The sequence below is a fragment of the Urocitellus parryii genome, chromosome 1, assembly GCF_045843805.1.
Source record: "Urocitellus parryii isolate mUroPar1 chromosome 1, mUroPar1.hap1, whole genome shotgun sequence".
Lineage (NCBI taxonomy): Eukaryota > Metazoa > Chordata > Mammalia > Rodentia > Sciuridae > Urocitellus > Urocitellus parryii.
This window is the reverse complement of record NC_135531.1, coordinates 121,426,980-121,442,122: the sequence shown is the minus strand read 5'-3', so window position 1 is coordinate 121,442,122 and position 15,143 is coordinate 121,426,980. Positions and strand designations below refer to the sequence as shown.

At 33.3% G+C, this 15,143-nt stretch overlaps 1 protein-coding gene across 2 annotated transcripts in view; it reads left to right on the top strand.

Moving 5' to 3' along the window:
- The window catches only part of Ap3s1 (adaptor related protein complex 3 subunit sigma 1), an 81,490-nt gene that overhangs the window by 50,545 nt on the left and 15,802 nt on the right, over positions 1 to 15,143 (top strand). For both annotated transcript variants that reach the window (XM_026415477.2, XM_026415478.2), the window contains exon 4: positions 5,399 to 5,470. In XM_026415477.2, coding sequence (XP_026271262.2) covers positions 5,399 to 5,470 — 72 coding nt within the window. The remainder of the gene's footprint in view (positions 1 to 5,398; positions 5,471 to 15,143) is intronic.

The following is a 15,143-nucleotide window of genomic DNA, read 5'->3' as shown; positions in this document are numbered from 1 at the left end:
GGAACAACAGGAACTTTCATATACTGCTATTTTGAGAATAATTTTATTTAGTTTGAAAATCTATTTAGCGCATTGTATGCTGAACCTGAACACATTACTTTTTTACTCAGCAATTCTGCTCTAGATATACATTCAGTAGGTTCATTCATTAAGACATAAGGATGTTCTTAATTGTACTAATTGTAGTAGCCCCATGTTGTATAACTAAATTTATGTCAGTAGTAGAATGGATAAACAAGTTGTGGCATATACATTCAATGGCATATTGTATGAGAATGAGCAAGCATTTTATTATGTAATAATGTGAGAGAATATTACACACAAAAAAACCAATGAATAAAAGAAACCATTCACAAAAGAGTACCAATTATATGATCCTTTTAAATGTGATTCAGAAATAAGCAAAAGATTCTGTAGTGTTAAAAAGTAGGAAGTGATAACCTTTGGGTACCGATGGATGATGAGTGGGGCTTTGGTAGTGTTAGCAATATTCTAAAAGTTGATTTGGGCTTTAATTATGCAGATTATGTTGACTCTTTGGGAATTTGTGGTGGTGTATAGTCTTATAATTTGTGTGATTTTCTGTATGTATGCTATACTTCAGTAAAAATTTATTAAGGAGAGTTAGAAGTTAAATGGCTTTACTTACCTAACTTTTAAGTATGATTTTATAAATTAGCATTGAGATCATTTTTAAATTAAATACTTTCAGAAGTAAATATGCTTTTTCTTTTTTCTATTTTAAAATTTTTATTTGTTCTTTTTAGATATACATGGCACTAGAGTGTATTTTGACATATTATACATACGTGGAGTATAATCTTCCCATTCTTGTGGTTGTACATGATGTGGAGTTACACTGGTTATGTATTCAAATATGAACATAGGAGAGTTATGTCTGATTCATTTTATTATCCTTCCTATTCCCATCTTCTCTCCCTTCCTTTTATTCCCCTTCTTCTAATTCAGTGAACCCCCTTTATGTGTTAGAATCTGCACATCAGAGAGAACATTAGGCCTTTGGTTTTTTGGGTCTGGCTCATTTCACTTAGAGTATGCCATAATTTTGTTCTTCTTTATGGCTGAGTAATATCCCATAGTGTACACATACCACATTTTCTTTATCCATTCATCTGTTGAAGGTGGCACCTAGGTTGTTTTCATAGCTTGGCTATTGTGAATTGTAGTATGTTGATTTTTCAGAATGGCTGTACCAATTTACAGTCCCATCAGCAATATATGAATGTACCTTTTCCCCCACATCTGTGCCAACATTTATTGTTACTTGTATTATTGACAGTTGTTGCCATTCAGACTGGAGTGAAATGGAATCTTGGTGTAGTTTTAATTCTCATTTCTCTAATTGCTAGATATATTGAACATTTTTCATATATTTGTCGAGCATTTGTAGTTTTTCTGTGAAGGGTCTGTTCAGTTCCTGTGCCCATTTATTGATTAAGTTATTTGGGGTTTTCTTTTTTAGTTTTAAGTTTTTTGAGTTCTTTATGTATCTTGGAGATTAATGCTCTGAGGTACAGGTGGCAAATGTTTTCTCCCATTCTCTAGGCTCTCTGTTTCCATTCTTGATGGTTTCTTTTCTTGTGAAGAAGTTTTTTAGTCTGAATCCATCCCATTTATTGATTCTGATTTCATTTTGCTTTAGGAATCTTGTTGAGGAAGTCAGTTCCTAAGCCAATATGATGGAGATTTGGGCCTATTTATTCTTCTAGTATGTGCAGGGTCTCTGGTCTAATGTCTTTATCCTTGATCCACTTTTAGTTGAGTTTTGTGCAGGGTGAGAGGGGTTTAATTTCATTTTTTTTTTTTTTTACATATGGAATTCTAGTTATCCAAGCACCATTTGTTGAAGAAGCTATCTTTTCACTGATGTATGTTTATGACACCTTTGTCTAGTGTGAGATAACTGTGTTTAGGTGGGTTTGTCACTGTGTCTTCTATTCTGTACTATTGGTCTTCATGTCTGTTTTTGTGCCGATACCATGCCTTTTTTGTTACTATAGTTCTGTAGTATAATTTAATGTCTGGTATTGTGATGCCTCCTGTTTCACTTTTCTCACTAATGATTGCTTTGGCTATTCTTGGCCTCTTATTTTTCCAGATGAATTTCCTGACTTAAGTATGTGCTTTCTCAATGGGAAAAGTTTTCTTCTTATTATTTTCCCCAGGAAGTTAATATTTAAGTGCTTCATCAGTGATCAAGCAACATTGCATCAATTCAGTCCTCATAAAGGAACCTGTTGTATCAGAATGGAACAATGTATAGAAGGAATGAAGTTGTTTCAGAGACCATGTCTACAAAATCTTCAGGAGAAAAAAGATCAAGTTGGGAGTATGGGTGGCTGCTCAATAATATTTATTTTCTACCGCAAAATTGCAGTAATCTAAAAGCATGAGGCCCAACTGTTGTAAAAGAAAAAGACAAATTCATTTTTCCCCTTTATTAAACATAGTTACTCAGCACAGTATTTCTGATACTATGTGTGTGTGGAAATGCACACGCGTGCGCACATACACATACACGCGCGTATACACACACACACACTCACCTAGCAGTTGTGCAGCAGATACTAACTAGGTGTCCTATTCTGTCAATTCTGGAGATAGCGTCATATCCCACAGGTTGAGGACCACAAAACTACCCCCTAATACAGATACCAGTTGCAAGTAGTAGATTTTTGTGACCAGTACTTATGACCAACCAGCAATAAATTGAGTTTTGATTAATTTGCTAAAGCAACTCAGAACTCAGGGAAACACATTTACCCACTTATTATAAAGGATATTATGAAGGATACAGATAAGAGATGGATAGGACAATGTTTTGTGGGAGGAGTGCAGTTTCCAACTCCTCTTTGTTGTAAGCTATCTGGAAGATCCCTGAATCCAGTTCTTTTTGGTGTAGATAAGTAGATATGATTGATTTAAAAAAAAATCACTGGCTATTGATGCTTAACATCTTCACCTCCCTGAAGATTGGAAGGTAGGGTGGAACTGAAACTTTCAAGTCTCTAATCAAGAGATTAGTTCTCCTGCAATCCCTGTCCCCCATCCTGAGGCCATCCCGGAGTCCTCAGCCATTCGTCTCTCATTAGCATAAAAAAGAGATATCATAGCCAGGTATAATCCTGGAGGCTGAGGCTGGAGGATCACAAGTTTAAAAACAAGGCTCTAAACAACTCTGAGAGACCGTCTCTAAGTAAAATACAAATAGGGTTGGGGATGTGGTTCAGTGGTCAAGTGCCCTGAGTTCAATCCCTGAGAGAGAGATCACTTTGGAGATTTCAAGGGTTTTAGGAGTTCTGTAAAAGGAAGAGTACCAACAGTAAGTTTCAGAATGCACCTGTGTATTCTTTATTCTTGATTATCTTAATAACTTACCTGCTTCTCACAAATGAAATTATGAGTAAAACTATGTACTGTTGTTGTCTTTCTCCTAGTGACTGGTCTAAATCCAACTGTAGCCTGCAGGTTAAGTTGAGGCTGCTGCCTATTTTTTTTTTTTTAAAGAAAGAGGGAGAGAGAGAGAGAGAATTTTAATATTTATCTTTTAGTATTTGGCAGACATAACATCTTTGTCTGTATGTGGTGCTGAGGATCGAACCCGGGCTGCACGCATGCCAGGCGAGCGCGCTACCGCTTGAGCCACATCCCCAGCCCCTGCTGCCTGTTTTGATAAATAAAGTTTTTTTAACATAACCATGCTCATTTGTTTAGAGGCCTTTAGACTCTAAGGGCCTCAATGCATAAAGTATTTATTGTGTGGCCTTTTGCAAACTTTGCCAACTTCTGGACTAAGACAATGTTAATTATAGTCAGATGGTAATATAGCTACATTTTTGAATTGTCTTATTCATCAACCTAAATGACAGGAAAGAACCCTGGATTGTGCATCTATGGATATTAGACTAAGGTTGGAGCACTTAGAGCAGGAAGACTACTCTTTACTCCTTGCCCTATAAGCTCACCTTTGTGTAGGGTGATCATAATTTTTAGTTTGCATAATAGATATTGGTAACTGTTTCTGTTTATTCTTAATATTGTCCCAATATAGACAATAAAGTCCTAGTACAGTCACTCTATCTTGTGAAGGCTACCACTGAGAGGTGTGATGGGAATAGAAATGGAATGCAATAGTCAAGAGACGACCATTGCATGGTAGAATTTAAGAGATTAATTTATTAAGGTTTGTTTCAAGGGTCTCCATGATTTGTTAAGGTTATGAGGGCTCAGAAGTTGCTATATACTAATGGTTATGATTTCTTATAATGAAAGGATCTACAGAAAAAAATCAGCAGGGAAGTCTGGAAAAATCATATGGGACATGCTTAATTCCTTTAGGAATATGTGATGATGAGTGCAAAGTGTTCCCATTCAGGAAAGCTTATCCAGGTTTAGGTGTCCAGGAATTTTATTGGGTGTCAATCACATAGGTGTATACTACCTGCAGGACTGATCTTGGTTATTTAAGCTCCAGACCCCCAGAGAAAAAGCCAGGTGTTCACCAATCTGCTACATCAAGGCCCAAGATCTCAGGGATACAAAAAAACACTCTTATTAGACAGAACATTCAAATGCTTACAGATTAGTTCTCAGGAGTTGGCCAAGGTCTAGTCCTAAAAACAGGCCATTTGGGGAAAATGTGTAGGGTTTGAACCTTGGTCTCCTGAGGTGACTCTTCTCCGAGTTATATAATGTTTTTTCCAGCCAGAGTTTAAGCCCAGGTAAGTCTGATTCTTAGGTCTAGACTCTTTTCTGCATGTAATTTTTAGTGGTATTTTATACTGATTTGCTAATTAAAAATTTCATCTTTCTTGATAACTATTTCTAGTGAGATTTTTTTCCTGTTTACCTTAAGATAAGGAGCCTGTATAAAGTACTTTTAAAAAATATTTTTAAAATAAGAAATGATGCTGAGATTTTTTGGTTTTAGTAATTTTTAGAAAAGATTGTTTTTATATTTATATATATACACATATATTTATTATATGACAGTGGAATGCATTACAAATCTTATTACACATATAAAGCACAATTTTTCGTATCTCTGGTTGTATACACAGTATATTCACACCAATTCGTGTCTTCTTACCTGTACTTTGGATAATAATGGTCATCACATTTTACCATCATTAATAACCCCATTCTCCCTCTCTTTCCCTCCAATCCTTCTTATATTTGTACATTAAAAAGTAGCCTACATGTAGCTTACTTGAAGAAGTGTTTTTTAACTTTATATTTAATACAGATTTTAGTTTTAAAATGGAAAATGTAATGTATAATTAGAAAAGTTTTGGTTCGAAATTAAGAATTGCCTGCCTTATAGATAATAAATTTGAATATACCTACCCAACATTTTTTCTTTTGTTTTTTTCTGTAGGTATTCGTGGAAACCTTAGACAAATGTTTTGAAAATGTGTGTGAACTGGATTTAATTTTCCATGTAGACAAGGTACTACTTCTATATTGTCAAATCTCAACTTTTAAGAAAAACATAAATCTGTATTTGTCAACGTGGAAATGAGCTTAATGAATAATACTGTTTTATTCCATTATTTATTATTTAATTCATAAATATTTTTTATCATGAGCTGGGTATTGTGCTTGGTAGTGAAAATTCAGACCCTAAAGAGTTTTTGCATCTAATGTAGGAAAAAATGGCTTTAACAAGTGTGTATAGTGTTACTAGGAACACTATCTGCCTATGTCTGGGAGAAAATAATGGAGGAAATTACATTTAAACTGAATTTTAAATAATTAGTAGATATCTTACCAGTACGAAAAGAAAGAATGACCCTACCAGCAGAGACAACATACAGGCTTTTTTGTGAGAAGTGAAAGAGGCCTGATTTTGAAGAATGATTAGTGCCATTGACTTTGTACTTTATTCTGAAACAATTTGGTGCTTTTAAACAAATTTCTGTTGGCATTATTATTTTGTTGTTATTGTTGTTTTGGGAGTGTATTGGCAAGAGATTTTTTTCCTGCATTATGGAGGTTGAATCGGTAATGAGAAGATTAGATAGGGAAGTCGAGTAAGAATCTCTTGGAAATTCCAGAAAGAAATTAACTAAAGCACTAAGATGGGGATGAAAGAAAGAATTGATAGGACTTGATGACTTATTGAAAGCTGAAGATGAGAAAAAAATCTTACTGAGGTTTCTAAACAATATTGCTGGGTATTGGTTAGTAGGAAGAGATTCTACTTAGGTATAGGGTTTTATTTGTATTAAGTTTGCATAATCTGATCTTTTTGAATGATTAAGCCATTGAATAAAAATTATAAATAATAAAAATTTTTAGCAAAAAACAAAACATTGGCTTTATTGAAGTGTAGTACATATATATTAATAGTCAGCAGTTATAAGTATGTGGTTAACTGAGTTTTGGCAAATATATATAGTTAGGTAACCACTACCACAATCAAGATATAGCACAAGAATTTTTTTTATTATTATTTGTGATAATCAAAAGAATACAATTTTTAATTTCTCTTTTACTAAATGATTTGATTTTATACATGAACTCACTTTGAACAGATAACTTAATATTTTTAGAAATCTACTTTTAGTGTTCTGCTTTTCTCTAATATATCTCAAGTTTTTTTCACACTTAAAAAGGCTACTGTTGTTTTCAGGTCTTAGGGCTCACAGTAATCAAAATTATGTTCCGGCACATAGTTAAAAATTTAAAATGGCTGCTCAAGTCATCAGCTTAGGTAATATATTAGCAATTTTTAAGTAAATTGAAGATTTTCTTATGAAGTGTGGTAGTAGTAAAGTTCTTATATTTGTTACTAGAGAATGAAAGCTTTCCGTAAGGAAATTAAGTTCTCATATCTAATATGTATGACTTACAATGTTTTTAAAACTTCTATTTTATGTTAATATGATTTCATTTTAGATCAGAAAATAAAGATGAGAAAAATAAGTGAAGCCATCTGGATAACAGAGATTGCCTAGTGTTAGCATTGTAGAATATATATATTTCTAGATTTTTTTGTACAAATGTACAGAAACAAATGTATCTTTTAAAAAAAAGTAAGGCGGGAACACATATATTGTGTATATATTCTCCTTTCATTTAACAATCTGCTAGTGTATTGGTACCTGCCAAAATTAGCTGTGTCTCTTCTCTTTGGGCTGCGCTCTTGTTTTAATGTTTTTTTCAATGTATTGAGGTAGATTTCAGGATGCCAAGAGTTAGAGACTAGTCAAGTAGATACTTTTTGTCTCAACTTTTTCTGTCTGAAAATGGGATTGTTTTCACTTTTAAGCAGCCTTGGACTTCCATCTGTTAGGGATCTTCTCACTGGCTCAGCTCAGTTTTTTCTTAGAGGTAAATATAGAGTTTTGCATACCATCTCAGGCTGCTTCTGAGCTACAACTCAATGGATGAAAGGGAGAAGTTGTAGAGAATTCATTCCCTTAGTTTAGCACTACAAACATGGATCACTAACTTTGTAGCCTCCAATATAACTGTTTCCATGTGGCCTTCTACCTAATCCCTAAGCCAGTGTTATGTATTTTCTTTTATGATGGTTACCAGTTTCTCATTAAAAAAAATCTTTATTAATTTCTATATTAGTCACAAAAGCTAACATTCACCATGAAGTAGTAGAACAGACTACACACACACACACACACACACACACACACACACATACACACTCAAAATTAGTTGGGTATCCAGACTGGTGATGCATGAAAGGATATGAAAAGTTTATTACTCAAATAATGAGGTTCTATGGTAAGAGCAGGGAACAATTGGCTAGGAGTTTTATGGTAGTTAGGGATGAGGCTGGAGTAAGAGTTTCTGCATATGGGTCAAGTTTTGGGTGATTTAGCTTTCCCATCAGTGCAAAGGAAGGAGAACCCAGGCCTAATCAGCTTGTCCAGAAGTAGACAAAAGAGGAGGGGAGGCTGATGAGGCTCAAGGGCTATGAGCCATCAAACATCAAGAATGAGTCAGGTGGCTGGGACTGGGGCTCAGTAATAGAGCTCTTGCCTACCATGTGTGAGGCACTGGGTTCGATCCTCAGCACTGCATATAAGTAAAATGAATAAAATAAAGGTCCATCAACGTCTAAAAAATATTTAAAAATAAAGAATTGAGTCAGGATCTTTATTACACTTAAGTTAATGCTTTGTTAATAACCTCTACAATCTTACAAATATGGATAACTTGATTTACCTTCTTTTTTATACTACATGTCCCTTTTAAGATTGCTGAGAGGTTCTGCTTATTTTCTCAGCTGAGTTATCTGCCCATGTCCTGAAAAGTAAGGCTCTGATTGGAAAACGCTGGGTTGTTGCCCCTACTTGGGACAAAAAAAAAAAAAAAAAAATCAGGTTGATTGAGCAAGAAAGCTGAAAATTCTAGGATGAGCTTGGTTTGAAGGGTGTATGAATTTGACAGTGGCAGCTTTGAATATATTTTCTCTCTCTGATCTGCATTCTTCCGCCCACTCACGTATGATCAGAGAACGCGATCTAATGGGTGGCATAAGTGTCTTTCCTACCATTGAGGCAGGGGAAATTTAGACTTAAGAGCAGAGTGTTTTCTTCTAGCCTGATTTCTTGTGAGTAAGGAGTTTTGACAACCTGATCTTAAATCACAGGCCAGACTTCTAAAGGAGTCTAGCCATTACTAATAGCTTGGTAACTAGAGCTGAATACTTGTAATTCAACAGAGAAGAAGGACTACTGTCTCAACCAGAGAGAGGGGAAAAACTGTCAGTCAGAACAGAGGCTTCATTGAAAAAGAACTCCTGGAGGAGGTAGAGGGACTCATATGACATTTTAAAAATGATTAAAAAAAAAAAAGTACTTAAGGAGACTAGAAAACTCTTCCAAGGTTTTAAAAATATGTTTTTCAGACTAAAATGTTTAAAAGAAGAGGACAGTCGCATAATTGAGACTGAAATTAGAAGATCGGATGGAGGAAAGAACCTCAAAGCAGGACTGAAAGATGAAGAGATAGAAAACATGAAGGAAAAGAGTAGAGACTTTGAAGAGTACATTTACTGTATATTGTAAAAGTATTTTGAAGATCTTATCCACTTCGGAGAAAGGAGATTAGGGAATGACTAGAGCATTTTAGTTGGAAAACAAGATTTCTCAATGGTGAAGAAAGACTTAATATTTGTTTTACAAGTAATAATAAAATCTTATGTGTTCAATTAGTAGAGAGAGGCCAGACAGTAATTGTTAATGGAAAGTTTAAGTACAGTAAAATCTCTTATTTAAAAGGGAAGGAATAGAACAAATAAAATGCAACCAAACTAAGTATATTAAGGAAAAAGAGAAAATATAATTAAAAATATGAATATTAATACACTAAAAGTGATTTGAATGAAATAATACATTAAGGCAGAAATGATGGGTTTAAAAAGCACAGTTTATATAGGAAAGGAAGGATAAATTTTAGAGTATTTCACTTTATATTTAACAGTTTCCCTAATGGTTTGCTTTCCTAATACCCACCAAACATTATAATTGATGTTATTAGTGTCCTTGTGACAGAATTTTAATTAATTTTAATTTATTTTAATCAAATGCTGATATCATTCCTTTTGGTGCTCATACTGTCCATCTTTGACCCATGAGAACTCCCTTCAGATTGTCCTCTGGGTTCTTTTGACTTGATCCTACACAGATCTTGATGGCTGCTTTGTATTCTGGTACAGTTAGATGTTCTAGACTTGTTTTATTCATTCCCTTTTCCAGATGAACCATTGTGTCTTCTAGTAGCCCTAGTTCCTTTTAGCAGGGAGATAATATACTGAAACCATAGTCTTCAGATGTTCATAATTACAAGGCTGGCCATTGTTGTAGGCCTTTTCAGTGGATGGAGTATCTTGTATATTTTCTGCTCCAGACCTCAAACAGCCATTTCTCAAGGAATCTTGGTTCTTCTTACTGGAAAAGGATGTTCGGAAGTGACCATGTGGGCACCATGTTTGCTCATTGCTATGGAGGTGATGGTATTCCTGGTTCTTAGTGTACTGAGCTGGAAAATAGATTTATATGTACACATGCCACACATACAAAACTTTTTAAAAAATTTATATATATTAAAAGTCATTGCAGTAGGGCTGTAGCTCAGTGGTAAGGTACATGTTTTAGCATTCATAAGGCCCTGGATTCCGTACCTAGCACCACAAAACAACCAACCAAACAAGCCCATTTAGTTCTTAATACTTCACCATCTAGTACAACACTACATAATTTATTCTAACCTTCTTTGCCATATTTGCAACTTACTTTGATTATCATAAATATTTTTATTCCCATTATTTTTGATGTGTTTTACTCAGTCTTTCCTTTCTGTAATCAAACTCCTGATAGCTTAGTGTCAGTATGCCAGTCTCTATCCTTTTCTCCCAGCACAGAAAATTGACCACAGAAACACCATCTCCTACCCTGCCTGCTAAGCAAGTTGTTAAAAAGTTTAGTTCCCAATTGGGGTTGTGGCTCAGTTGGTAGAGCACTGGCCTAGCATGTGTGAGGCACTGGGTTCAATTCTCAGCACCACATAAAAATAAACAAATAAAATAAAGGCCCATCAACAACCAAAAATATATAGAGAAATAATTTTTTTAAAGTTTACTCCCAATAAAGAAGGAAGAGAAAGAAGCGTCTGTATAAGTGTTAATCCTGATAAAGATTGCACTGAATAAAGTATAAGAAGTGACCCAAGTGATTAAAAAAAAACTTTATAAAATTTTAAGAGGAAATATCACAAGAGTTTCAATGGATAGGTTTAGTGATATATCAGACATATTTGAGTAAGTAGTACACATTATCTATAATGAACCATAAAGAGAACCCCCCAAAAAAAGAAAAAGAGGAAAATGTGAAAGATAGCCTTTGTGTCATAGAGGATAGAGTGAGAAAGATCTAATCAACATTTATTCTTTGTTTGAGAAAAAGAAAATAATAAAACATTCATTATCTGAGTTTCTAAAGTCTGATATTTTCAAGAATTAATGGAAGATAATAATCTGCAGGTAAAAGAATCACATTAGACTATATAGAAAGAAACCTGCACTTAGACTAATGATGGCAAAGTTGGATAAAAGAGAAAGAGCATCTAAAAGCACCTAGAAATAAAAGATTAATTTCCTTCACAGGAGACATAATTATTAAATTGGCAACCAATTTCTCAGCAGCAGCAATAGCAGTTAGAAGACATTGTGTTCAATGAAAATAACTGCCAAATTGTGATTCTGGAATTGAGAAGAATATCTTTCAAGAATATGGAGAAAACAAATAGTGAGGAAATATGCCACCAGTAGGTCTTCACTAAAGGAAATTCTAAAGTGGGTAATTTGCACAGAGGAGGTCAAGCGATGAAGGAGAAGCATATTAAAAGATGAAGAGTAAAGAAAGCATAAATCTGTAGATAATCTAACTGAACCCTGATAGTTATAGCCTTTGTGCAATTAAAACAAGCAAAAAAAAAAAAAACCTGTAATGTTAAATATAAGTGAAAAATAACACATAAGCCAGAAAGTGTAGAAATAGAGCTGGCATATTCCGAGGTTTTTGTTTGTTTGTTTCTTTGTTTAATGGACACCTGTGTCTTTCATAATAAATAAGCAGCTTTTCAGGATACAGAATAGAAAATAGAACAGCTTTCTAGTTTTTTTAGTCATACCTAAATATTTTGCATTTTCAAATTTTATCTGTTACTTTGAATTGGTCTCCCTCTGCTTTCCTTCACTCAGTTATTAGTAAATGTCTTCATTATTACTATTGCCACTGTTTTATATATTTTCCCTTGCTATTTTTTTAAAAAAATACTACCAGAATTTTGATAGAATGATAAAATATAGTCTTAGATTCCTTTTGGATTTTTTTCAAAATCTTTATACCTTGGAGTTTCTTTCATAATATAATACTCAATAAAAATATAGGGTTTTTTTGGGGGGTGGGTAGTCATCTTTTACTAGATCCTTTTAAATTGAATTAATCTCAAGATAATATTAGTCAAGGGGTTGGGAGATTTAGCTCAGTGGCAGAGCATATACCTAGCATGTGCAAGACCCTGAGTTCAATCCTCAGCCCTAGGGGAAAAAAGATAATATTAGTCAAGTTACTTATAGAACTGATTTTTTTTTTTTTTTTTTTTTTGTACTAGAGATTGAACCTAGGGGCATTTAACTACTGAGCCACATCTCTAGCCCTTTTTGCTTTTTGTATCCTTTTCTATTTTATTTTGAGACAGGGTCTTGCTAAGTTGTTGAGGCTGGCTTTGAATTCATGGTCCTCCTGCCTCAGCCTCCCAAACCCCTAGGATTATAGGAGTGCATCACCATGCCCAACTTAGCAAACACTTTCTTAAAATTAAAAACATAATTAAGTGTTGGGCCCAGTGTGCACGCCTCTAATGCCAGAGGCTCAGGAAGCTGAAACAGGAGGATCTCGAGATATAAATAAAATATAAAATTGGCTCGGGGGTTGAGTGCCCCTGAGTTCAATCCCTGGTACTGAAAAAAACATAATTAAGTAAAAATTTTGAGTTGTGTAACAGTTTGATATGTCCAGTATCTTCTTGGAAAACAATTACACTGAAATTTTAAATATTTTTTTAAAGAGAGAGAAGAGAGAAAGAGAGAGAGAGAATTTTTAATATTTATTTTTCAGTTTTCAGTGGATACAACATCTTTATTTTATTTTTATGTGGTGCTGAGGATCGAACCCAGCGTTCCGCGCATGCCAGGCGAGCGTGTTACGGCTTGAGCCACATCCCCAGCCCTAAATATTTTTTTATTTAACAAAATTCAGGTAAAGATATTTGGAGATATATTTTAGAAACTAAACATTTTCTTAATATCAGTAGTGACTTTAGTAAAACCCAAAGACACCCATTTTCTTATTAATATTTTTCATCATAGCTTTTATTTCATCTGTTAACTCTTATAGAGCTAAAGAAGCATGAAAAATACCATATTTTGAGATCCTAAAATGCGTATTTTACTCCATATTTTAATATTCTGAGGTTAGGGTACATATTATATTCTATAACTTGTAATGATTTAATTGGCCATATTTAATTGGTGCAATTTTTTTATCATCGGTGGTAGCATGATTTTGAAGAAAATCCAAAATATGAAGAAAAATATTTAGATCATTTACAATTATAAATGCAAGTTCTCATTAATTATCAAATGAGTATATATGTATTAAAAACATTTATCATCAGATTATTTAGAAAGGTCATGACTTACAGAAGCAAATAAATAAGTAATTTAAATTAATAATTTAAAATAACATTTAGCTATTCTGTCTTAATAATAAAAGCATTGTGCTTTACTAGTTTTTAGAGTAGATTTACCACTCTGCTTTGGTCTCATTTTTTCTTAACTCCTATTTAGTTTCCTTGTGTAAACAAAATGAAATGTTCTTTGCAAAACACATCTTAAAATATTTATTGAATGCTTAATACAGCAGGATTATGTGAAGGACGTGACTTATCTCTGTCCTTAAATAGTTTGCTGTTGTTTCATGAACTTTAATGTCTGTTTGTCTCTGTCTTCCTCTTATCTTCCAGAATTTAAAAAAAGAAAAATTAGTGTTACCTAGTCAGATATTTTACTATTTTAAAATTACAACAGTAGTATTTTGTTTAGAAAGAGTCAAATAATACTGAAGACTGTTTGATCAAATATGAACATTTTCACCTTGTTCCCCTCTCCTCATACCTACTTACTGCCACCCACACTGCTTCTCTGAAGTTTCATCTCTTAAGTTTAATCTCTTAATGTTTGAGCAAGGGTAGGATTCTAGACTTTTTTTCTATGTTCTATGCCGTACTTTATTTAAACTCATCTATCTCTAGATCCTTTAATATCAATGCATAATGTTGTCTTTATTTTTAAGGCAAGTATTAAATAGAATGCACATACTGTATTTTGTTTGACCACCCCATAGTCAGGTGTTAAAATAGTAAAATTTTACACTGTTGTATTGAGGACCTCATTTTTAGCTAAAATTATAGCAAAGTGCATAGCTTTTAGGCTGTGAAAATGGGTAATAATGTAATGAAAGGAATCTGTATAATAGGATCTTCTACTTTATCCTTTTTCAGATTCTTGATTTGGTCTAGTGGAGGGCTTCTGACTATTTAAAGTGAAATATATGTGATTAGCTTTTGTTCTACTGTCCAATGACCATGTATGTAGGCTTTATTCAAGTGTCTGGAAGCATTCCATCTAAATATTTAATACACATTATTTACTGATTGTGGGGTAGTGACAACTAATTAATACAAGTAAATACCATGTTCATTTCTTTTGAATTTTAACTTAATTGATAAAAATAACTTTGAAAAGAAAAAAGTTTACTATTTATTAGATACCCAAAATGTACTTTATATAAATATTAATAAAATAATATTGAGATCATTTAGTCTTTAAATATAGTTTTTTAAGCAGAAGTTTCCACTTTCTTCATAGACATACTTAAAGTGGCATGCTTCATTTTTCTTATCAACAACAAATATTCAGCTCCTTTGTACTACCTTATAAATAACTTCAATATATGCATGGCCACTGCTTTAGTTTAGGCCCTTTATATTGTTCCTCTGAATTACTGCTGTGATCTCTCTTACTTTTTTGCAAGCTTTTTTTTTTTTTAAAGTAATAGGTGCACATGTTAAAATTTTTTCAAAAGAAAACTATAAAATAAAAGGTGTTTTTTCACTCAGTCCTTTAGTCTGATCCTTAAGATAAGTGCTATTAAAAGGTATGCATGGGTGCCTTTCCAAAACATTTCTGGACATATCCAAGTTTGTAATCATATAATTTTAAAAAAAATCTCAGTGGGAACATATCATTGGTATTGGTTGATTCCATTGGTTTTTACTAAGTGGTCATATTTTTAAAAATCTATAGATTTCTCCTATTTTTAGTTTTATGATGATTAGAGTCCCCATCATATATTTTGTATTTTTTGGTTATATGTTCTTGTCAACACAGTTTCATTGATCGTTTTTGTACATATATCAGGCACCAGTTTTTTTTAATTTTAAGTCAGCTTCTCATTCTCTCCTTAAAATAGCATATTTATTTTCTTGTAGGAAAGAATATGTATATATGTATAATATGTATATATGTGTAG